Here is a 24,831-nt window from a genome sequence, read left to right as displayed (position 1 = left end):
CTGTCATCGATGTCCACAGATTCCACACACAATACTGACTTTGGGGTATCTTAATGGTACCATTTTGGGTGATTTTGTTTTGTGAACTCTACATGTGATTCCCGAAAATGTGTTAACCAGAATTGTCAAGTTTGAACTCAATCCTTCGTTTTGATTGTTAATTAGAGTGCATTAAAGTGCGACATTTCTTTTGTGGTGCAGTATAGTATACAATGGCGACAGTATTTATCCTTGGGAGCGACAAAATGTAACAATGGGAGCGACAAGAGGTAGACATTCTCTTAAAATATATTCTTAGTGTGAAATATACAAATCATTTTCGATACACATGGACAATAAGTAAAAACACTGCCGTTATTTGTTCTTCGTAAATCATTAAAATACCAACAGTTAAAGAAATAATTATATTCATCTGCAATGTCATTTAACACACATAATTTGCACTTTCTCTGAAATATGTCCTGGAGTTTATCAATTTCTATTCTATGTCATATCAATTTCTGTACATGATATAAGTATAGGCCAACATTGTATATGACAGCATCATTTTTGTTTTGCAAAAGATTTACGACAGAGTAATGAGTAAGTGGTTCTTTAGTGAACTTTGTCATATATCCAGTTCTAAGTATATCATAGGCATTACAAATAAATAGTACATGATATTCATTTTCTATATAATTCTGGCGTCTGGTTTACACAAAAGTGCATAGTCTTTCGTTATATTCAGTTCCATTATACCTGCCACATTTAACAGCCGTATTGAAATTACTGCATCTAAAACTTGATATAGCAATTCTTAAATGCATTTGGACATCACAACACAAATATTTTTTAACATTTAACAAAGTTTGGAACACCTTGTAAAATATACATTTAGGAGATTCACTAATTGATGAGAACCAAGATTGTTTTAAGTTATCATCTAGCCTTATTAAAACAGATCAAAATCAGTTTGAAACAAAAACATTTTCGAGTACGTCAGTAATGTTGGAAATACTGTTGGAATTAAACAGACATAGAGTTATCGTTCTTGTTTGAAGTAGTCCTTCCAGAGTTGCACGAGTTTCGTGATATCCGGCTTGTCCAACAGGTGCGGGTCACAAAAGACAGAGAGGGATATGTCGGGTGTCGTCTCACGACGCCGACCTTTCGATTGTCCACTAGTCTCAGGTCGTGCAGCTTGTGATTGTCGTTTGGAACATCCCAAGTTAACCTTTTCGAGGTTGCATGATCAGAAAACACATTCAAGTTTTCAATTACAATCTGACAAGTTACATTTAAACTGATTGCTCTAGCTCAGTATTGTATCAGTCATATGATGGCGGTCTGTTAATAATCACGTCCGGACCAGACTATATATAGTGACTGACATCGACCCCACCTTTTCACCACATCCCCCACCTACCCAACTTTTGAAAGTGACTAAAGATCACACTGAAGTTAACCCCTGAACCCCCACACACAATAATCGAACGAACCCTCCCCGAACTCCCTTTGAAAATACCTGATCCGCCTATGAACATGGATCGTATTTAAAGTGCAGCTGAAAATATCCAATCCATTTTACAATCTTCCATTCTACTTCCATTCTTTAATATTTTCTGTTCTTCCCCATTAATGAATGCTGCTCTCATGCCTAAGGAATTAATAATGATACAGCAATAATGCACAAAACGCACTTCCTTAGGTAAACATTTGTACAAGACGAATCAATACTTGAGTCTGGCAATACCTTCCTAAACACAAAAGACTAAAAGCATTTATTATCTGTTTGTTTTTCATTTGTGATAACAAGCGATGACATATGGATTTCAGCTTCTTTATTCTTACAATGAATAATTTCGGTAGACATACAAAGACTTCTATTTGTACCGAAGCGTCTCATAAAAACTACTAAAAAGTTTGAAACATATCCGACATCTCTGTCCTTTATGATCGCGCAGCTTCTAAAATGCTGCTTACAATTTTAGTTACATGTGAACAAAAAACTTTTGGTCATATGAATGAATAATTGATATGCAGAAGAGACATTACCGTTAAGAAGACTATTTGAATTCGCCGGATCATGTCAGGTGAAGATATGATTATCATGGACAAAAATGCAGAGAAGAATAGATCCAACCATGCATGTCGAAAACGGATCGCGGGAACAGTGTGGGATTGTTCTGGTTGCAAGTCACCGGCTCTAATGCTCTCTCATTAAAATCACTTTGTTAATTATGATAACATCCCTCTCCGCGTGATGATCCACTTCCAGAGGGCGGTGGGGTAGCCTAGTGGTTAAAGCGTTCGCTCGTCACGCTGAAGACCCGGGTTCAATTCCCCACATGGGTACAATGTGTGAAGCCCATTTCTTGTGTCCCCTGTCATGATATTAATGGAATATTGCTAAAAGCGACGTAAAACTAACTAGTGGTTAAAACGTTCGCTGGTCACGCTGAAGACCCTGGTTCGATTCCCCACATGGGTACAATGTCCGAAGCCCATTTCTGGTGTCCCTCACCGTGGTATTGCTGGAATATTGCTAAAGAACTCGCTTAATCCAGAGAGGGTTCGGGCTGTCCCTCTGAGACGTTTGTCAGCTTTATGAAATTGAAGGATGCGTAAATAGCAACGTTAATTGAAAAAAAATCCTCTCCTTGGTGATTATTGATAAGACCGTCTACACAAGCAGAGGGATAATACTCTCCCCCGTTCGTCACCACACGCATCTCCAAGGAGCTGTTCGGCTTGTCCCGGAATAACACGAATGAGGGGCACGAGTCGGTATTCGGGAAAACACGAGGTGGTCACGAATGACTCCATTCGTCACCACTCGCCCCTTTCCGTAACCCCAAGAAGAATCGTCCCCCTCTCGATGCTTGTTATGTGCGAAAATACGACAAACCAAGCAGAACGCGCGTAATGGTTGCGGTGCTTTGATAAAAATAATCCCGACTACTTAAATCGTTTATGGCATTATGTTATTGTTTTAAAAATGACGAAAAATACTTATCGTCATGTTGAAAGTATTAAGAACGTAGCTAACAGAATTGTGCTGTCTACTGTGAAGTTTTTGATAAGAATCATACGATTGACGGTGAGTGATTCAAATACACGCACGTGCGTTTGTTGACATAACGACTCTCATGGGTTCAACTGAGTGTATTTCTGGCGATCTTGCGGGTTTGTTGTCGTGATTGTACGTGCGCTTTCAACAGTTAATGTAAATATAACTCGCTACGAGTTTCAAAACAATAATATTATACCTGTATGTAACTAATCAACTTTAATCTTTAACATTGGGCATATATTTCTTATCTCTGGGAATATGAAGTCTGACCGTATTTAGGTCATTCATATATTTTTCAGCGAATTCATTTACAATTCCACTTGGGGTATGACAGCAAGGTTACACGTATGTTCAGTTTGAGAAATATTCTAAACTCATTTTTGATTTTCTGCTTTGGGATTTAATGTAGCTGAGTTTTTATATAAATTGTATTTGCGTATTTAATAAAACAAATCCCATTTGTGGTTATTAAACTCTTTTCAGAAATATAATTTAAAATATATGGTGAACATCTGGTAATAATTATGTCAGAATATGTCTTTAACAAATATGTTTTTCCTTCTTTTAGATGTATCAAGGAGGTTTAATTCTTTAGAATAAATAAGCAAAAACCAAAACAGTACTTCGGTGATATTAAGTACCATTGACATCAAACAGGAATAGAGTTATCGTTCCTGTTTAAAGAAGTTCTGATGTTCATGCGCCAATATGAAATCCTTCCAGAGGGCAAGAGTCGCTATTCGGTTTGTCCTGAATAACACGAGTTGGTCACGAATGGAAAGACTCTTCCTGGGTGTTTGTTGACCGGGGATAGAAGCATTCGTGGCGAACTCAGTGGTATTTCGGGACACACCAAATGGTCTCTTTGGAGGTAACGGAAGGGGCGCAGGGAGACGAATTGGGTAGAATCGTCTACACACTAGAAATCTTGGTCCAATTCCAGGAATGTCCTGGGACAAAGTTGATCTGACCGATCCAATGCCAAGAATGAATCTGATGTGGGCGGTCCAATACAATTATAGCTGGAATACTGCGAAGTGCGGCGTTAAACAACAAACCAACCGACCAACCTTACTGATCATAGAATTGGTAATGCTTATCAAGCACAATAGACACATTGGGTGTACGTATTCATTGTAGAGGGTAAAACAATAGACGATTGACATGTAAGGTACATATATTTTTAATACGTTATTCTTTCACGAGCTGTATATTTTATATAAAACACAATTACACTATTTTCAAATATATTATTCAACTATGTTACAATTGTAACAAACGGGAGGCTACCTTGCCTTAGTCGGATTATTTGAGCATGTGTTTATATGTGCTATATTTAACTATAGCGATCCTCACCGATCAACTGATGTTACTGTATCGTATTAAGTCCATCACATTGCAGAATTGTTTCGTCAATCGTTTTACGTGTTGTACATTTTCTTTCTTTTTTCTACACACACCTCTTATTGTGAAACAAATATATCGGCATTCGAGAGTATCAATGAAGCTTCGACCATCCATACTGGACCATGTTCACAGCCAGAGACATACCACTGGGAAGCTACAGCTGTAAACAGCTGTGACAGATGTAATTATATACAACTGTGGTGGCCAGAGAATCGTTCGCTCACGCGTCAACGTGCCGAAGCGCCTGTAAAATATCTCAATCTTTGAGCAGCTTCCGAGGACAAGATGGAAGCCAAATCCTACTTAATCTTCTTCTTATTCAGTTTTAAAGGGGTGAGCCTGTTCCTAGTTATGAAATCGAATCTGACTGACATCAGTTGGTGGCTAGATCTAATTTTTAGCTTCGATTCACATTACTTTACTTTTTTTTTCATTTTTATTTACGTATTTATAAATATTATGTTGTTGTTTTGGATTGGGTTTTTTTAAGTTGTTTATCTAAACTCGGATGATACTGGTGCATCGTGTAAGCATGCACAATCCAGAGTGCAAATTAACAACTTGGGCATTTGGACTCATACTAAGAACGCCATTTCCAAAGCTATTGATGAATGTGAAATTCAGTGTACATGTATATGGATATGGATTTAGCAATATTCCTAGGACACGAAGCATTGGCTGCACGCAGTGTTCCGGTGCCAAAGATTGAACCCAGGTCTTTCGTGTGTCATGTGTCTTGAGGTAGTCTTGTGAATAAAGCGTTCGCTCGTCACGCTGAAGACCCGGGTTCGATTCCCCACATGTGTACAGTATGTGAAGCCCATTTCTGGTGTCCCCCGCCGTGATATTGCTGGAATATTGCGAAAAGCGGCGTAAAAAAAACATAATCACTCACTCACTCACTTGATTGACACGAATCATATGGGCTCCACGCAGTGTGCCAGTGCCAAAGACTGACCCCAGGTCTTTCGTGTTCCTACGCCATGAAGTTCCGGATGTTAAACCATAATGACGACGTCGTGCTGATGCTCCTGCAGCTGATGCTGAGCCAGGTCACTGAGCAAAATTGTAAATAAATGAACCCATGAAGACCCGGGTTAGAATTGATTGGTAGTCAGACTTGCTGACTTGGCTGATGTGATTGCATCCGAATTTCGTAGATTGATGCTCATATTGTTGATCACTGGTTTGTCTGGTCAAGACTCGATTGTTTGCAGACAGCCGTCATATAGTTGTAATATTGCTGAGTGCGGCGGTAAACAAAAAACAAACATGATACATGCACGTGTGTGTGTTCTTCAAATGCTTTATTATGAAGGGATTTGTTTTAAATGGATAAAAGCACACATCATGGGGAAATAAATATGATTAATACTTCAATTATTACTGTGATAAAAATTTAATGTGTTTACTCGAGATCTTAATCACAACCTATATCACAGTGAGGATTCCGGAGGGGTGGGGCGATACTGAATGTATCGATGGTCGAGATTTGTGGGACGGTGGGGTAGCCTAGTGGTTAAAGCGTTCGCTCGTCACGCCGAAGACCGGTTTCCATTCCCTACATTGGTACAATGTGTGAAGCCCATTTCTGGTCTCCCCCGCCGTGATATTGCTGGAATATTGCTAAAAGCGGCGTAAAACTAAATTCACTCTCTCGAGATTTGTTAACTGTTTGCATACCAGCACACCTCAGATTCGTGGGCTTTAGCCGCATTAGTGCTGAGTCACAGTCTCAACCAACCTGACCTATGAATATCAGAGTTAGAACTGGTCTTCAGCAACCTATGTTTGTCGTAAGATGCGACTAACGGGATCGGGTGGTCAGGCTCGCGGACTTGATTGACACATGTCATCGTATTCCAGTTGCCTAGATCGATGCTCATGTTATTGAACACTGGATTGTCTGGTCCAGACTCGATTATTTACAGACCGCCGCCATATATAGCTGTAATATACAATACAATAATACCACCAAACATTATTTACAGAAAATCTTCATATAGATGCGTGAGTCGTAATACAACAAACAAATACAACCTACAACTCAATACAACGTTAAAACGTCACTTCCGTTGTATCAAAGCATAGCAGGTTTCCAAACAGTCATTAATACACGAAGCTCTGTCCACAACCATATCCCGACACCTTCTCGGAGAAACACAAAATGTAGAGAGGCAGAAGTCTGTGGAAGCTTCAGTAGTTGCTGGGGCCCGAACCTGCTGCAGAGAGATGCGATTTGATTGGATGACTTCCCCGGACAAGGTCAGGCCAAGCGGAAGTACTTCGCCCAGGCGACTGCGCAGAAGTTTCATATTGCGGTTTAACAGGGCTGACTGGGCACTGGCTGCAACAACAAGCACGACCAGTGCTAGGCGCATGAATGATTCCTGTCTTCCGATCTGAAAGTCAGATGACAGTCAATAGAATTAAAAGCACAATGACAGAATTTCATATTAGTATCAAATTAACTGTATTTCCTAAAAAGAAAAAAATAGGAGGATCAGTCATTAATTTTTATCATTTGACGCGGGGCGGTGGGGTAGCTCAGTGGTTAATGCGTTCGCTCGTCACGCTGAAGACCGGGTTCGATTCCCCGCCATGGGTATAATGTGTGAAGCCCATTTCTCGTGTTCCCCGCCGTGGTATTTCTGGAATATTGCTAAAAGCGGCGTAAAACTAAACTCACTCACTCACTTATTTGACGCAATCACAAATCTAAGTTCACCCGATTTTCCGGACAAAAAAGCATCGAGTTAGGATAGAAAAAATAAGACATCTTAGGAAAGATTAATTCTTTGGTGGTTTGTGTGGTTACATTATGAATGAAATAGCCAAAACCATTGGGCCTGAACATGTTTACAAACAGCGAGTGAGTTAACGTCTTTTAATCATTATTCTAGAAGCGTGTATGCTTAATGGAGGAAGAAACCCCGAAGTTATGCGAGTTTTAGACCTTTTGGCCCTGGGGAAACCTACGAGCAATGATGTGGTGCTGATAAACCTGGAAACATAATCAGATGAAACTGGGATGCGAACCCATAATTACAGGCATGTGCAAGAGACGGAACTCTGTAGAGCGAATTGCAGCCCCTTGACAACTAAAGTACTGTCGGAAATGCTAGAAAATGCTTTTGACTTATATTTAAAATTCAAATTACAGCTTGATCACTTTGCCATCTACCTAATGTAGACCGAGGGAAAAAATTTTGAGACATGCCCTATAATGCGTTTTTACTGATGAAAATACCAAAAACTTATAAAAATAAGGGGTAGTGGGACGTTATTTGATACAAACATTAACTGCCTGTGTTACGTCATCAGCATGCACGGTATCGACAGGTGAAATTGACACCTGAGCACACGCTCGGGCGAGGGGTCATCTTAATAGATGTTTTCTTCAAAATGTTGAATATGTGTACGTATAGTATACGTATTGGTTATGTAAGGGATCATTTGTGTATGTGTGTTTGTTGTGAAATAAACATACGAATTACTGTACATTGGAAAGAATCCTATCACTTGTGTTATCTTATCGATTGATTGTAGAAATGTGCAACGTTTAAATAAATGTTTTGCATGTCAACAGTATATTACATTGCAAAAATATGGATGTAATTCGGTCAGTTTAATCTAGTTGTGAACATTGGCCAAAAATTTAACGAAGTCGCTGGTGTAGCTTCTTTAGAATATATATATTCTTCTTCTCCTAAAGTTTGTAGACCGCCCGTCTAAGTACTCCCTTGTCAAAGTTCTCAAGGATGGTTTTACGTCCCGGTTTTGCTTTTGAGACGGTCCCTGTCTTGTCTGATTTGTTCACAATATTGTAAACTTGTTGGTAAGACATACCAACAACTCTACAAGTTCTGAAATAAACCATTTCTATACTAATGAAAGGTTTACCTCTGTCTTTTTTCAAGAACAAAAAACGTATAAACCTTTGCAACAATCGTTTGCAAATAGTTGGCTATAGTGGACGCTGTGATAAAGATGTGCTTGCATGACGGAAACGTATTTATCAAGACTTAACATTTATATTAATATTTATTCAATAAAGAAACGATAATTATGTAAAGTAACACAGCATTCAACATTTATTTGTTGAAAAACGTTAATTTATATTTTTACACCACCTGTATTATTAGCATAAATGTAAAGACTATTTCAGATTTCTGTTGTTGAACTCTGAAAAAATCTTAAGTTGTTGTTTGGGTACCAAATTCTCTCCTGTAAACTGCCCTTTAAATGCATGGGAATGTTAAATCAATTGAAATAAAAATTAGGTACACAAAAGGTGAGTTGATATATTCACAACATAATACATTTATCACCTTTCTAAAGATATTAAGGCTAAAAAGCATTTTTCTAGCATTTCCGACAGTACTTTTAGGCTACTAGTCCGTCTCACAGTCCCTGAACCAAATTATTTCCCCTACTGCCTAGCCCTACCTGCAATGCTAAAACCCTACATGAAACAAGTCTAGATTTCCCCTGGCTGCTGAATCTCTGGTCTCCCTGGGGCCCCTTTTTAATTTAAATGGGTTTATTTGTCACTATCAAAATTATATATACTCAGAGACTAAGCATTTGTCTACTAGGCTACATGCGCCCCATTCTGTCGTTATATTGTAGGCAATTAGGGAATGAGTACCCGGCTATCAAAGGCGACCGTCATTATATTAACAATCATTAATGATAATTTAACTTTATGCAATATTAGAGAAATATACACTTACCATTTCCATTGACGTTGATGAATGTCCACCAGATTTACTTTACATCACCATAGGCAGAATATACATACACAGAGAAATCGTTATATTTAAAGAAACGAAAGGGATGGGCTGACGTCATAAAGCTGTTGACACACGTGTTTGAAGAATTGACCAATCAGAGCACGGAATCGCGGTTGTTTTTCATCGCCTTCCGCGTCAGAGCAATCTATCAGAAGAACGTCTCTGTCACAAAGGGAAGGGGTTGTAAGTGGTCAAGGATGTTAAGCACTCAATGAAGCGGCGCTCTACCCCATGGTGCTCTTACATATATACATACTACGTATTCATTGCGTTTGACAATAAAGTGTGTGCCCTATAGTCGTTCCGGTGAGGAATATCCGGGTCGAGGTGTTTACTTCTACGATGTGTACGGTATGGGAACAACTGTACTCTTAATCCCATTGATGATACGACTGAAGTTGTTGTTGATGATGATGACGGCAACGGTGACGATGATGATGATGATTTCTTGTCTACCACTACAACTGCTGCTGTTCTACTACTACTACTTTTCTACTACTACTTCTACCTCAGCTTCTACTACTACTACGACTGCAACTACTACTACTACTACTACTACTACTACTACTACTACTACTAATAATAATAATAATAATAATAATAATACTAATACTACTAATGCTAATACTAATACTGACCCGTGAAGATCCGGGGTAGAATAGGTCTTCATGATCAGCATCCCATGCTTGCCACAAATGGCGACTATGCTTGTCGTAAGAGGCGACTAACGGGATCGGGTGGTCAGGCTCGCTGACTTGGTTGACACATGTCATCGGTTCCCAATTGCGTAGGTCGATGCCCATGCTGTTGATCACTGGATTGTTTGGTCCAGACTCGATTATTTACAGACCGCCGCCATATAGCTGCAATATTGCTGAGTGCGGCGTAAAACTAAACTCACTCACTTATTCACAACTACTACTACTACTACTACTACTACTACTACTACTACTACTACTACTACTACCACCACCACAACTACTGCTACCACAACCCAAGTTACTAATTCTGATGAAAATAACTGAAATTATTATATTTTGTTTTTGAATGGAATTTCGAAGTTATCATTTATTATATTGTCAAATCTCAATCAAATGTGACTGGGTTAGTCACTTGTCGTGACACCCCTTTTCGCGTTTTTAACTTGCGATACGGACGACCGTAACCAATCAGTCGCCATTACGTGTCAGTTTATCTTGCCTCGACAGTCAAGGCTGACAAGACGCTTGTGTTTTTGTATTTAATACCCATTTTATTTTTCATCGAAATTCTCCAACCTGAAAAAGAGACAAGAAACCCTTTCCAAGTCGCAATGAAATCCAGGACCGACGAGCAGGTGATTGGATAAAGACAAAAGGACTTCCTAATGGGCACGTGCGCACTGCACGTGTTTTGCGGTATATCCGCTTCAGAAACACGGATAACAGCGTACCACCCGTTATGCGGCGTCGGGATAACAGTATTGCGGTAGTCATCAAAGGAATCATGTCGCAGATAGAATGTACTAAACGGAATAAGCAGAGTGCTGACGTCATTGAATATTTCCGGACGCTACAACGAGATTCATTGACGCTGAGCTGATATTTTCACAGAACGTCACTCAGTTGTTCCGTGGCTTTGACTGGTTTGCCTGCAAATGAGCACTAGCGCTCCTCTCCATACTGTTATGATGCGAAGCCGGAAGCATGATAGACTGGCAGAACCAGGCTGAATGGAATGGTGAGTTGTTATCTGTGCTGACATACAGGAAACTACGCTTATATCGAACTCAAAGGAACCTCTAACCTCGTTTCGTTCAGGGGCGGTGGGGTAGCCTAGTGGGTAAAGCGGTCGCTCGTGACGTCGAAGACCCGGGTTCGATTCCCCACACGGGTACAATATGTAAAGCCCATTTCTTGTGTCCCCCGCCGCGATATTGCTGGAATATTGCTAAGAGTGGCGTTAAACCATAGTCACGTGGTCATGTATTTGTGTACTTTTCCCCGAAAAACAAAATTCCTGAGGAGCATTTCCCCCTAACCTTTGGACTTGATGATATATGTACACCCTACTTCTCCTTGATCTGGGACCGCCTCCGTGGTGTAGTGGTTAGAGCGTCCGCCCGGAGAGCGGAAGGTCGCGGGTTCGATCACCGACCGCTTCATACCAAAAGACGTTAAAATATGGTACTTGTTGGTCCCTGCCTGGCGCTCGACATTAATGGGTACAACGACTGGTCGGCTCGGAGTCAGTATAATGTGTCTGAGTGGGGTATTCATGCTTCACTGGGGCATGGTATCTCAGTGGGCTAGCACTATATGAGCGAAATATTCACAAGCACGACTATAAAACCAGCTTCAGTCTGGGCTAGTACAAGCTGCCGCACATAGACATACACACGCATACGCGTCGTCATATGAGCGAAATATTCACAAGCACGACGTTAAACCCAATTTCACCTCACCTCCTTGATCTGGCCCTGTGTAGTCATGTGGTCATATGGCCATGTATTCGTGTTGTCACGTGGTCACGTGGCCATGTAATCGTGTATTCATGTGGTCACATGACCATGTATTCGTGTTGTCACGTGGTCATGTATTCGTGTAGTCATGTGGTCATGAGATCATCGCCCTGAATAGAGTACAACAATAAAAAATACGGTAATATATTTTACCTGTTTATTAATATCACAAGTAGAAATCCATCTCAAATGCCCATTACTTCTATAGCATCCGTTGACAACTGTACATGTAAACCTACTGCCAAGTTACCAGTTGTCGCCTTATGTGATTTGCTGTTCTGTGACGAGGTGGTTAGGTATGAAGAACGAGTTTACTTTTGAAATTAATTAACGAGAAGCCGAGAATTAGGGTCGGGGGATAAATAGGTTAAGTTTCATCCCGTTTCCAGAGCGAGACAATACTTCTGAGCCAGCGTAATGTTAAACCGTTGCTGTACCTCAATTACGTTTTAGATGAATTTGAATATATTTGAAGTCATAATCAAATATAACAAAGTGCCTAATAGTATATGTTTGCCACACACCAAAACCACTAACATTAGTAGCTGGAAACTTTACTAATACAAGAAAAATGGCAATGGTTTTAATTAATTTTATTTTAGTCTTCTTTTAAGCAATAAATTTGTAAACACATTTTAAACCTATTATACTATTTTTAAAAAGAAACGCATAACCCAGACATCTGTTGCGAAATGTAGTAAATTTAGTACCGGATGTATCTTGGGCTGCAGTGGTGACGTCATTGAATATTTGCGGACGCTACAACGAGATTCGGGAATTCATTGACGCTGAGCTGATATTTTCACAGAACGTCACTCAGTTGTTCCGTTTCTTTGACTAGTTTGCCTGCAAATTAGCGCTAGCGCTCCTCTCCATACTGTTATGATGCGTAGCCGGAAGCATGATAGACTGGCAGAACCAGGCTGAATGGAATGGTGAGTTGTTATCTGTGCTGACATACAGGAATCAAACCGAAACATGAGTTTCATTAACCTATTCAGACAATGATCTACTTTTCAGTCGATCCAAATGTTTTCGTGTGAAAGTGAAAAGAGACAACACAAACAACTATGGTTACACTGAATTCCAGTTCCTTGTTTCATAAGAAAATGATATTTACAAATGAATTTTAATTTTATTCTTAATAACATCGTATTTCTATATGTTATGGCGAGGTGTAGGCAGCATGACCTTAACTTAGACGTCACAGACTGCCCCTGTTTGATGAGGTCGTAAAATGATTCACAATTCATCTGGCTCACTGGTTACACCTGTTGTGTGTTTTTGGCGCTTATTCAATGTAGTTTTGTAACGCACAATGTGATTGCTACAATATCAAGTCCGTACCAGACCGCCAAACTTTTCTAGCGACAGAGCCTCGTTTTGAGATTTCCAGATTTTCGTTTGTCAGAGTACGTTGTGCGACAAATCACGCTGTTCGACGTGTTTGCGTGGATAAGAAGGAGCGTGTAGTTGCAACATACAAGTGCTTAGATGTATCAAATAATACTGATAAATATTTATGTATCCAGTTGAATGAATTTGTTTCAAAATTCTGGACTGGTTATTGTACTAACTTGCGTAATAGGACGGAACCCAGTCAGCAGGAAACGAGACTATTGTGTTATCAATGTTTTGACTTGTACTCTTATATCGAACTGAAAGGGACCTCTAACCTAATAATCAAATATAACCAAGTGCCTAATAGTATATATTTGCTACACACCCAAAACCACTAACATTAGCAGCTGGAAACTCTATGACAAGACAGATGGCAATGGTTTTAATTCATTTTATTTTAGTCTACTTTTAAGCAATAAAATGCATTTTAAACCTAACATACTATTAAAAAAGAAACGCATAACCCAGACATCTGTTGCGAAATGTAGTAAATGTAGTACCCGGATGTACCGATCTTGGGCTACAGTGGTGACTCGAGGTCTGCCTGTACGGGGACGGTTATTTGTTATACCTGTTTGGTTGTAATGAGCTGCAAGCCGTGATATCGTGCTCAGACTAACATATCTTGACGATTGTTTGAACACAATAAGTAATTAATAGATTTAAAAATACAAAACGGCTATGCGTTTCTTTTTTTTTGGATTGTATAATTTTAAGATAAATATGAACAAACCACGGTTGGGGAGATAAGTTTGTCACTGCTGCATACGGAAACCAAGCCAAATCCTGGACGACCGAAGTAAACAGTAAACATGCATATTCAGAAACGTAATTGAGCCATTACGCCAACCAATCATATTCTGTCTCGTTCCCGAAATCAGAGCACACCTTCCTTCTTCAGTGTCCCGGATCCAACTTGGTTTGACCCTGTTTATCAATTTATGCAGACAGCTCGACGATGTGAAGCTAGGGCGTCAATCAATTTTTTTATTGAAATTTAATTGATAATTTATGTATGAAATTTAATTGATTGGTTCTGGCATTTAAAAAGCCATGGGGTTAGGTACCTGGGAGAGGTGAAACCCCGCCGAAGGCCCGAGGGTATTCTCGACAGCCAAGGGAAAGGATTTTATTCATCCTATAAAGAAAGAAAAACTATTCGACGGCAGCGTGAAGGGCCACGTTTAGCATGCAGACAATAGAACATCTTTCCATAAACCCATCCCTACTGTTTAATTTTAACCAAACCCATGGATTTTAATCTGTCATCAGTTGAAAGGAAAATCCGGGGAAACACATAAGGGAAGCATTTTTAATTTATTTCCACCATGTTCTAAAGTTTGGTCGGCCGGTGGGGCCAAAATTTTAAAATAGTATTCAAGAATGTTGATTTGTTCATATCTACACATCAGAAAACACACAAACGTTTGCAACTAATTCTGCTTTAGTTTGCCTGTTTAGTAGTGCTTGGAAAAAAGAAAAAAAGACCTGTCTTAACACTAATTTATTCTGTTTCCAGGAAATAATAAAAATATACAGCAAAATTATTTGCACGCAAATTCGCATATTGTGGTACTATAACACTGATTGCACCAAGCAAAAGCAGCAGAGAACATATAGTGTGTACATGTAAGTGAATTAAAATTATACGTCACATCGGCAATATTTCACCCACACGGTGAGTGAGTGAGTGAGTATGTTGAGTTTTACGCCACTTATAGCATTATTACAGCAATACCACATCGGGAAATCACCAGAAATGGGCTTCACACACTGTACCAATGTGGGGTGTCGAATCCGGGTCTTCGGCGTGACGAGCGAACGCTTTATCCACTAGGCTACCCCACCGACCCTCAGCCATATAGCGACGAGACCAACTCTCAACATATACACAAGTCCATTCCAATTACAAAGTTTAAAAAACATATGATGTTACTGCTCCAAAGTTAGACACATCAGTCATTAAAAGGCTTGTTTAATATATAGTAATAGTGAAAAAATAAATTAAATGTAGAGGAAGAAGATTGTTAATACCTAATGCTTAGCTTTCTTTAGACTAACGAATATATATAATTTTGATAGTACCAAATGAACCCATTTAAATTGAAAAGGTGGCCCAGGGAGACCAGAGATTCAGGCCTGAACCTGAGGAAATCTATAGACTTGCTTTATTTAGGGATTTAGCACTGCAGGGAGCGCTAGGCTGTTGGGAAAATAATGTGGTTCAGGGACTTTGAGACAGCCTTCAGCCTTCATCCCAGCCCTGACAGTGAGTGAGTGAGTTTAGTTTTACGCCGCAATCAGCAATATTCCAGCTATATGGCGGTGGTTTATAAATAATCGAGTCTGGACCAGGCAATCCAGTGACCAACAGCATGAACATCAATCTGCGCAATTGGGAACCGATGACATGTCAAACCGAAACATGAGTTTCATTAACCTATTCAGACAATGACCTACTTTTCAGCCGATCCGAATTTTCTAGTGTGAAAGTGAAAATAGACATCACAAACAACTATGGTTACACTGAATTCCAATTCCTTGTTTCATAAGAAAATGGTATTTACAAATGAATTTTAAGTTTGAACTTTAATAACATCGTATTTCTATATTTTATGGCGAGGTGTAGGCAGCATGACCTTAACTAAGACGTCACAGACTGCCCCTGTTTGATGAGGTCGTAAAATGATTCACAATGCATCTGGCTCACTGGTTATACCTGTTATGTGTTTTTTGCGCTTATTCAGAGTAGTTTTGTAACGCACAATGTGATTGATATAATATCAAGTCCGTACCAGACCGCCAAACTTTTCTAGCTACAGAACCTCGTTTTGACATTTCCACGATTTCCAGGTTTCCGTTTGTCAGAGCTCGCTGAACGACAAAGCACGGTGCACGACGTGTTTGCAAGGATTAGAAGGAGCGTGTAGTTTTGCAATATACAAGTGCTTAGATGTATCATATAACACTGATTAATATTTATGTATCCAGTTGAATGAATTGGTCTCAAAATTCTGTACTGGTTATTGTACTAAGTTGGGCAATAGGGCGGGACTCAGTCAACAGGAAACGAGACTCTTGTGTACTCAATGTTTTGACTTGGTCAACCAAGCCAGCGAGCTTGACCACCCAAATCCCGTTAGTCCCGACAAATATGGGATACTGAAGGCCAATTCTAACCCGGTTCTTCACGGGTCGGTTCTTACGACAAACATGGGTTAATGAAGACCAATTTTAACCCGGGTCTTCACGGGTCGCCTCTTACGACAAACATGGGTTACAGAAGACCATTTCTAACCCTGATCTTCACGGGTCGCCTCTTACGACAACATGGGTTACTGAGGACTATTTCTAACTCTGATCTTCACGGGTCGCCTCTTACAAACATGGGTTACTGAAGGTCAATTCCAACCCTGATCTTCACGGGTTTGGGAATAAAGGTAAGAATCAGGTGAATGATCAGTAATACCAGGTATATCACAGCGTGACTGCTTTGTGTTGGAGAAGAAGTTCCAAAGTAATGCAGCTACTCTGGTGAAATCACAAATCTGGCTTGGTGCTGACACACCTGTAAAAAATAATAGGGACCAATCGGGATTCGAACCCTACGATCGTAAGTTTCTGGCGTTGCCAGTTTCTGAACAACGATGTGAATTCGTTTAGTCTACTTCTGGGTAGCCTAGTGGTTGAACCGACGTCGAAGACCAGGGTTCGATTCCTCAATTGAGTACAATGTGAAAAGCACGTTTCTGGTGCCCCCAGCCGTGATATTGCTTGAATATTGCAACAAGCGGCGTAAAACCCAACTCACTCACTAGTTTCATTCCGATTAAGGACCGCCTCCGTGGTGTAGTGGTTAGAGGTCGCGGGTTCGATCCCAGGCCGCGTCATACCAAAATACGTTAAAATATGGTACTTGTTGGTTTGTCGCTCGGCATTAATAGGTACAACAAGGACTGGTCGGCTCGGAGTCAGTATAATGTGTCTGAGTTGGGTATTCATGCTTAACTGCGGCATGATAGCCATATCATATCTTCCTACGAACCTCTGTTCTAATACGACCCTTTCATAGTGCGAGTGTTCAGGATTCGTGATTGGTTGCAATCAGATTTAGTTGTGCAATCAGGGATGTTGTTTCAAAAGTGATTATTCGCTAGGCCTCGGTAATTTCCGTATGTTTCGGGAAAACTAAAACCTCTTCCCTTGCGCGATGCGCAAACGTTTCTTCTAGACAGAACTCAGTCATGTAATGGCGAATCAATGGCGTCCCCATCGCCCTCGTTGACAACAGCTGGCCATTAAATGTCTTGTGTGTCACAGCAACACAAGTCCCCGGCTGAGGAGGGATATTTGTGGCCCCACATTTGCTTGCATTAGTTGGATCTAAGTCGATGTAACATGTGTTCTGATTGGATAAAAAGAAGGGAGATAATTCGTGTTGCGATGTTTTGCCGCTAGGGGATTTTAAGAGAACCGGGAAACATGGCCGTATTAGAACAGAGGTTCGTAGGAAGATATGACAAGTAACCTCTGTTGGAAGAGAATGCATGATAGCAAGCACTGTAAAACAGCTTAAGTCTTGGCTAATACAAGCAGCCACACATACACACGCATGTACGTCGACATATGAACGAATAGTTTCTTAAATACGACGTTAAACCCCATTTCACCTCACCCCACCTTCCGATAAATGCGAGTGACGATGATTTTGTTAATGTAATATACTACTAAAAAAAACTTGAGGAACATTCGATTTGTTCATATATTAAATCCATGTATAATATATCTGTCATGGCGGCCAGGTCTTCCAACGCAGCCCTCCATTGTCGGCGTTCCTTACCTTGCTTTGAGTAGTATATCATTTATCTACAATTTTACACAATGACCAGTATTTGAGTTACATTTACTTGCACACGATCCACGTCCGGAGTGGAAATGAATTCCAATCATCAGAATCAACTTCACGAACAATAGTATGACGTCATTTAGTGACGTCATAGTTTCATATAAGAAAAAAAACAGTACTGTGTTCCATTGTGTCGACTCATGCACTACAACAACCAAGATCACATGACAATATTTAATTTCAAAAGAACATTACATACACACATTAAATTCACGCAATAAATTCTTTTCAAGCACGTAGCATACAGAAGACATTTAGTAAGAGTAGATCTGTGAAGTCTTACTTGGGCAAACATCGGGATGAATGTACATGGTTTATATGAAATGAACAACAATATAACTGACATGAAGCACAGTGCCCATTGTGGAGGCAACAAGGGCCGATGTAATGCGTGACTCTCACTCGTGCAATACACAATGAAATAAGGTTGATGAAAACAATTACGGGGATGCACAGCATATTCCCGTGAGATCATGTATGTTTATACTGCAACCTTTGCTTTTGTTGTTGGGTTGCATAAAGAAAATACATATCCTCGGCCTTTTCAATTTTGGCGACTTCGGGGTACCGTAATTCCCAACAAAAGCGCACTTGTGGTAATTTGACGATCAGATACGCCTTTTGTGTAAACAGCTGTTATTTTTGCGGCGTAAATATTTTGTTTATTTGGAAGGGGATATTCTCCTTTTAGGGGCAATGTAAATAATTTTAGAATCCTTCATGAAATGTTCTTCATGGAACGCGCGATATGTGGGAGTGAGTGAGTTTAGTTTTACGCCGCACTCAGCAATCTTCCAGCTATATGGCGGCGGTCTGTAAATAATCGAGTTTGGACCAGACAATCCAGTGATCAACAGCATGCGCATCGATCTGCGCGATCGGGAACCGATGACATGTGTCAACCAAGTCAGCGAGCCTGACCACCCGATCCCGTTAGTCGCCTCTTACGACAAGCATGGGTTACTGAAGATCAATATTCTAACCCGGACCTTCACGGGTCGACCTAGATGGAGAATCAAAATATATTTAGGTATTTATTATTCTAAATGGCATGTTAGATAAATATGGAAAAGAAGTATATCGATACTCATATCGTAGAGATTTTCAAAACCAACATGGTGCAGGTGGACTGTGAGGTCAAAAGTGTCGGGTCATTTATCATAGTGAGTGAGTGAGTGAGTTTAATGCTGCACTGAGCAATATTCCAGCTATATGGCGGCGGTCTGTAAATACTCGAGCCTGGGGTGCGAAAATTCCTGGTTCTCCGAACTATGGTTTGAGTGTGTGATGGAGGTGGTGTGTGTGTGTGTGTGCGTGTGTGTGTGTGTGTGTGTGTGTGTGTGTGTGTGTGTGTGTGTGTGTGTGTGTGTGTGTGTGTGTGTGTGTGTGTGTGCGCGCGCGTGCGCGTGTGTGTGTGCGTGGGTATGTGCGTGGGTATGTAAATCATGTGCCCTCGTATGTATGTCACTTTGTGACTGCATCTACCACTGGCCTACTGGCACTGCCATGTCGTATTTGGAAAATATTGTAAATTATTATACATGGAATTAAACAAAGTACAAAAGATACATGATATATACAATGTGTTATTCTTTGGCTACGCCAGTCACCGAGATATACGTCACTGATTTTATGTAGTGTTTGAGCAACTTAAAGGTAAAACAATCTCAAAGGTAAAGTATTGTGACAAAAGCACCCCACTGCAAGTTTACAAACACGATCATTGGATCCTGGCGCTTCTAAGGGAAGCAACTCTTCGGAATAAATTCCGGCGCCTCAGAGGACTGTGTTTGCCTGGAGCACATAGTTCAGGGCCCCGTTCCTCAACGCGATCGTAACCCTAAGATGATCGTAACTCCCATACTTTAACATAGACTTACGACAGTCGTAACCCTAAGATGATCGTAGCTCCCATACTTAACATAGACTTAAGACAGTCGTAACCCTAAGATGATCGTAACTCTCATACTTTAACATAGACTTACGACAGTCGTAACCCTAAGATGATCGTAACTCCCATACTTAACATAGACTAACGACAGTCATAACCCTAAGATGATCGTAGCTCCCATACTTAACATAGACTTAAGACAGTCGTAACCCTAAGATGATCGTAACTCTCATACTTTAACATAGACTTACGACAGTCGTAACCCTAAGATGATCGTAACTCCCATACTTAACATAGACTAACGACAGTCATAACCCTAAGATGATCGTAACTCCCATACTTAACATAGACTTACGACAGTCGTAACCCTAAGATGATCGTTACTCTTATACTTAACATAGACTTACGACAGTCGTAACCCTAAGATGATCGTAGCTCCCATACTTAACATAGACTTACGACAGTCGTAACCCTAAGATGATCGTAGCTCCCATACTTCACATAGACTTACGACAGTCGTAACCCTAAGATGATCGTAACTCCCATACTTTAACATAGACTTACGACAGTCGTAACCCTAAGATGATCGTAACTCCCATACTTAACATAGACTTACGACAGTCGTAACCCTAAGATGATCGTAGCTCCCATACTTAACATAGACTTACGACAGTCGTAACCCTAAGATGATCGTAACTCTCATACTTTAACATAGACTTACGACAGTCGTAACCCTAAGATGAACGTAACTCCCATACTTAACATAGACTTACGACAGTCGTAACCCTAAGATGATCGTAACTCCCATACTTAACATAGACTTACGACAGTCGTAACCCTAAGATGATCGTAACTCCCATACTTAACATAGACTTACGACAGTCGTAACCCTAAGATGATCGTAACTCCCATACTAAACATAGACTTACGACAGTCGTAACCCTAAGATGATCGTAACTCTCATACTTAAACATACACTTACGACAGTCGTAACCCTAAGATGATCGTAACTCCCATACTTAACATAGACTTACCACTGTCGAAGCGCTAAGATGATCGTAACTCCCATACTTTAACATAGACTTACGACAGTCGTAACCCTAAGATGATCGTAACTCCCATACTTAACATAGACTTAGCACTACAATCGCTTTGAGGAACGAGGCCCTAAACAATCAAGAGGTCAACTCAAATGTATAGCAATATCTAGGAAATGCCATGTATGTAGCCTTCCTCAACATACGCCATATGTATCATGGCGTCTTTGGGTATTCACGATGCATCGAAAGAGAAAAGGGTGACTGAATTTACCTCGCTGTCTGAGAGGGAACATATGGGATGATATTCGAGGATCACTAAGGGTTATACGAAATCCTAACCATCACTACGATCAAGTCATTATAACTAAGGGTTATACGAAATCCTAATCATCACTACGATCAAGTCATTATTGCTACATAAACATTGATACATATGAATTTGTTGAAATGATGACTTCCAGTATAAGCGTGGCAATAGTTTTTAAATACAGTGAAATACGTTTGTAACGAACGCATTAATAACTATTAGGGTCTCGGCCACTTGGTGTATATTGTAGTCGAAGTGCATATAACTAACTAAAATAAAGTACTAAAATTAGCTGTACCTTTGAGTACGTTATGACCGTATATCACTACAGTATGTCCTTTGTTTCCTACAGAACGTGAGAGAGTTTTACGCCTCATTTTGCAATATTCAAGCAACATCACGGCGAGGGACACCAGAAATGGGCTTCACACATTGTACCCAAGTGGGGAATCGAACAAGGGCCTTCGGCGTGACGAGCGGACGCTTTAACCACTAGGCTACCCTACCGCCCCGTTATCCTCTACACGTCCCATATGATTCTGTAGTGCCCTTAAATTAGGCCTGGGTTGGATTTCCCACATTGGTTCTATGGGTGAAACTCATTTTGGTGTCACCTGCCATAATATTGCTTGAAAAAATAAGTGTTAGCCCACAATCACTTACTTTCATATGATAAATAAGTAATCAATGGTTATTTTACGATAATCAATCGATGGCCATTATAACGAAGATAGACAGTTTTGACGAAGACTGTCACTTGGTTCTGATAATACATTTTTAAACTCTTAAGGAACCGACCATTTGATATTCAGTAGGGTTGGTGGAAGAGGTTAGGAGCAGGGGGCGATTTTTGCTGGATTCTTATTTGAGATAGTACGGTTTCAGTATTGTTGCATAAACCTATATTAGCGCTACGACTATCTTAAGGCTGTGTTAGAATAGGGGATATCATCGAAGCGCCAAGATCGCTTTGTAAAAATGGGAATGAGGGTATATCGCTTTTTTTGTTTTGACAATTTACCTTTTTGTAAACAAACTATGTCTGTTACCGTTCAAATGATCGGTTCGTTAGAGGGGGTTCTTCGTCTAACAGTTCCAGGACCCAGTGGATTAGATTGTTTAAAAAACATGGATTAGTGTCTTATTGAAGATTTCGGAAAGGTCGAGTGGTCATGAAAGGTCAGACCACAGACTATCCGCAACCCTTAAAACAGCAGGCAAGGGTTTTTTTTATTGATAACGAACCCATATTATACGGTCAACCTCTCCTGGATGTCAAACATCGATCCTTCAGCAGATTCACTTTGGAGGATAATATTTTCAGGGGATGCTTATGTGCTAATGTCCATTCGATGCCTGTCGGGTCTAAGTGTTCACTGTACACAACAGTTTACCTATTGCACATTTCACACAATGATTATTTGATATAAAAACAGTCACGTTTAAGCACACGGGTCAAAATTCCATTTGGCCTTGACTGACCTATTGACCTTGAACTTCAATTTCAGGGTCATCTTTATATGAACTTATGACCTCCATTGCAGTACCTTCTTCAGTGAGTTCCCCGTTCTGCCTACTCTCTGAAAGAGAACCATTGTTTTTATACTGGCGGTACCGATACTGTCTTCTGACTACCATACAAATCTTTTTTCGGAACTTGATGAAAAGCGCACAGCACATGAGTAAAATGCTTGTGATGCCTGCAGCAACTGCAGCGACCTTGACCCGACTCAGAACGTCATGGGTATAAGGTTTAGCAATGTCACAGTTGAAGGTTGAATTGGAAAGCGAGAATAAATTTTTACCTCTGTATGAATCCGGAGCTGTGCAGGAAAGATTTGACGCATATGTTTTTGTCATCGGATTATTGGCGTTCTTCAGAGTTGTAAACATCCACACAATATTACAGTCACAGAACAGTTGGTTATTTCTCATATCAACAGTCGCATTTTTATCCCATGGAACCATGTTTCGATAAAATGTGTGAATGGAATTGGAACTTAAATCAAGAACCACAAGAGTTCCCCCGGTGGGAAAAGCCCTCTCTCCAATCGCCGTAAGAGCTTTATTGTTTCTTATGATGACTTCCGTTAAATTCGACATAAATTCAAATGTTCCATTTTCAATGGTTGTCAAGTATCTAGAGGATGTGACTGTCAGTTTCCGAAGACTTCTCAACCCATTAAAAGACCCCCTCTTGAAAATTTTGAATTTATTTTTACTGATGTCTAGTATTTCAAGACTTGTAAGACTTTGAAACGCTGGAGTTGGGACATCGTTCAAGTCTGTTCCTTTTATGGAGAGTTCCACTAAAGAGGTTCCAGAACCTGCCTTCAGCACGGCAAACGCTGATGGTTCTAAGCTTGCTAGATGGTTCCCATTCAAGCTCAAAAACTTCAGATTCCGAAGACCTGCAAATGCAAATCTGGGTATGCTCTTCAACCTGTTGTCATCCAAGACGAGACGGGTAACGGATGTCAGTTTTGAGAGAGCGGTTGTAGGATACACTTGAAGAAGGTTTCTTGTTAGATTCAAAACTTTCAAAGACTCCAAGCCATCAAAAGCATCGTCTTCGATGAATGAAATGTTATTTTTCATCAAATCTAATTGCTGCAAGTTTTTCAAGTCTCGGAAAGCACCGTTGGGTAAGGTTTTCAAGACATTGTATCCCAAGTCCAAGGTCTTGAGCGCGCGGAGACCTTGAAAGGTCTCGTTCGTCAACTTTACCAGATAATTCCGACGAAGAATCAGATTGTCCAGATTCTCTATGCCACTGAAAGCTCCGTCGCTGATGCTACTGATGTTATTGGATGCAACATCAACTCGTTCGAGTGCTGGGTAAGACTTAAGTTCAACTCCAATCTGCTTTATCCGGTTGCCCGAAACAAGTAACCTCTCAATCGTATCGGCAAGAGGAAGTGTGGAAGGAAGTGACGTCAGGTTGCTATGACGACAGTCTATAATGGTGGCGGAGCATGTACAACCATGTGGACAGCCGCCTTCGTCTGACGACGCACTATGTGCTATGAACAGAACGATGACGAGCGTTATCCCCCAGACGTGACGACACAGGGGACGATACCATCGTCACTGGATGAATCTAGAAAAAGAAAGAATTATTTAAAATGAGTAAAATTAGCAACATAAGTTATAAAAGCATGTTTTCTTTGTTTGTTTGTTTGTTTGTTTGTTTGTTTGTTTGTTTTTTGTTGAACGCCGCACTTTGCAATAGTTCAGCCATATGCCGGCGGTCTGTAAATAATAGAGTGTGGACCAGACAATCCACTGATCAACATCATGAGCATCGATCTACACAATTGGGATACGATGACGCGTCAACAAAGTGAGCGAGCCTGACCACCCGATCCCGTTAGTCGCCTCTTACGACAAGCATGGGTTGTTGAAGGCTAATTCTAACCACGGGTCACAAAACCATGTTAAAACGTCCTTTTATAATACCCGATTTTATTTAGAGCAGTGAATTCCGCAGATCACACATCACAGAGATATTTTTGACAAGCATTTTTTGGC

At 40.4% G+C, this 24,831-nt stretch overlaps 2 protein-coding genes across 2 annotated transcripts; both read right to left on the bottom strand.

Annotated features, from left to right (window-relative positions):
• Nucleotides 1–6,381: 6,381 nt before the first annotated feature.
• Nucleotides 6,382–9,282, bottom strand: LOC124261107. Its single transcript, XM_046695425.1, has 2 exons — nt 9,196–9,282; nt 6,382–6,861 (listed from the first exon to the last, which is right to left on the bottom strand). Exons 1-2 carry the CDS (start codon nt 9,202–9,204, stop codon nt 6,526–6,528), a joined length of 345 nt encoding a protein of 114 aa, XP_046551381.1. The 5' UTR covers nt 9,205–9,282; the 3' UTR covers nt 6,382–6,525.
• A 10,357-nt stretch (nt 9,283–19,639) lies between these two features.
• On the bottom strand, nt 19,640–24,387 carry LOC124261097 (leucine-rich repeat and immunoglobulin-like domain-containing nogo receptor-interacting protein 2; the record flags this gene model as incomplete). The annotated part of the gene is made up of 3 exons (XM_046695417.1): nt 19,640–19,946; nt 21,265–21,272; nt 22,791–24,387. Coding segments are annotated over 3 exons (1,713 nt in total), but the record flags the coding sequence as incomplete, so codon positions are not given.
• Nucleotides 24,388–24,831: the final 444 nt, after the last annotated feature.

This window comes from Haliotis rubra, unplaced genomic scaffold, assembly GCF_003918875.1.
Source record: "Haliotis rubra isolate DU_JTF1 unplaced genomic scaffold, ASM391887v1 Scf789, whole genome shotgun sequence".
NCBI classification, from domain to species: Eukaryota; Metazoa; Mollusca; class Gastropoda; order Lepetellida; family Haliotidae; genus Haliotis; species Haliotis rubra.
This window is presented reverse-complemented; position numbering and strand designations above follow the sequence as displayed.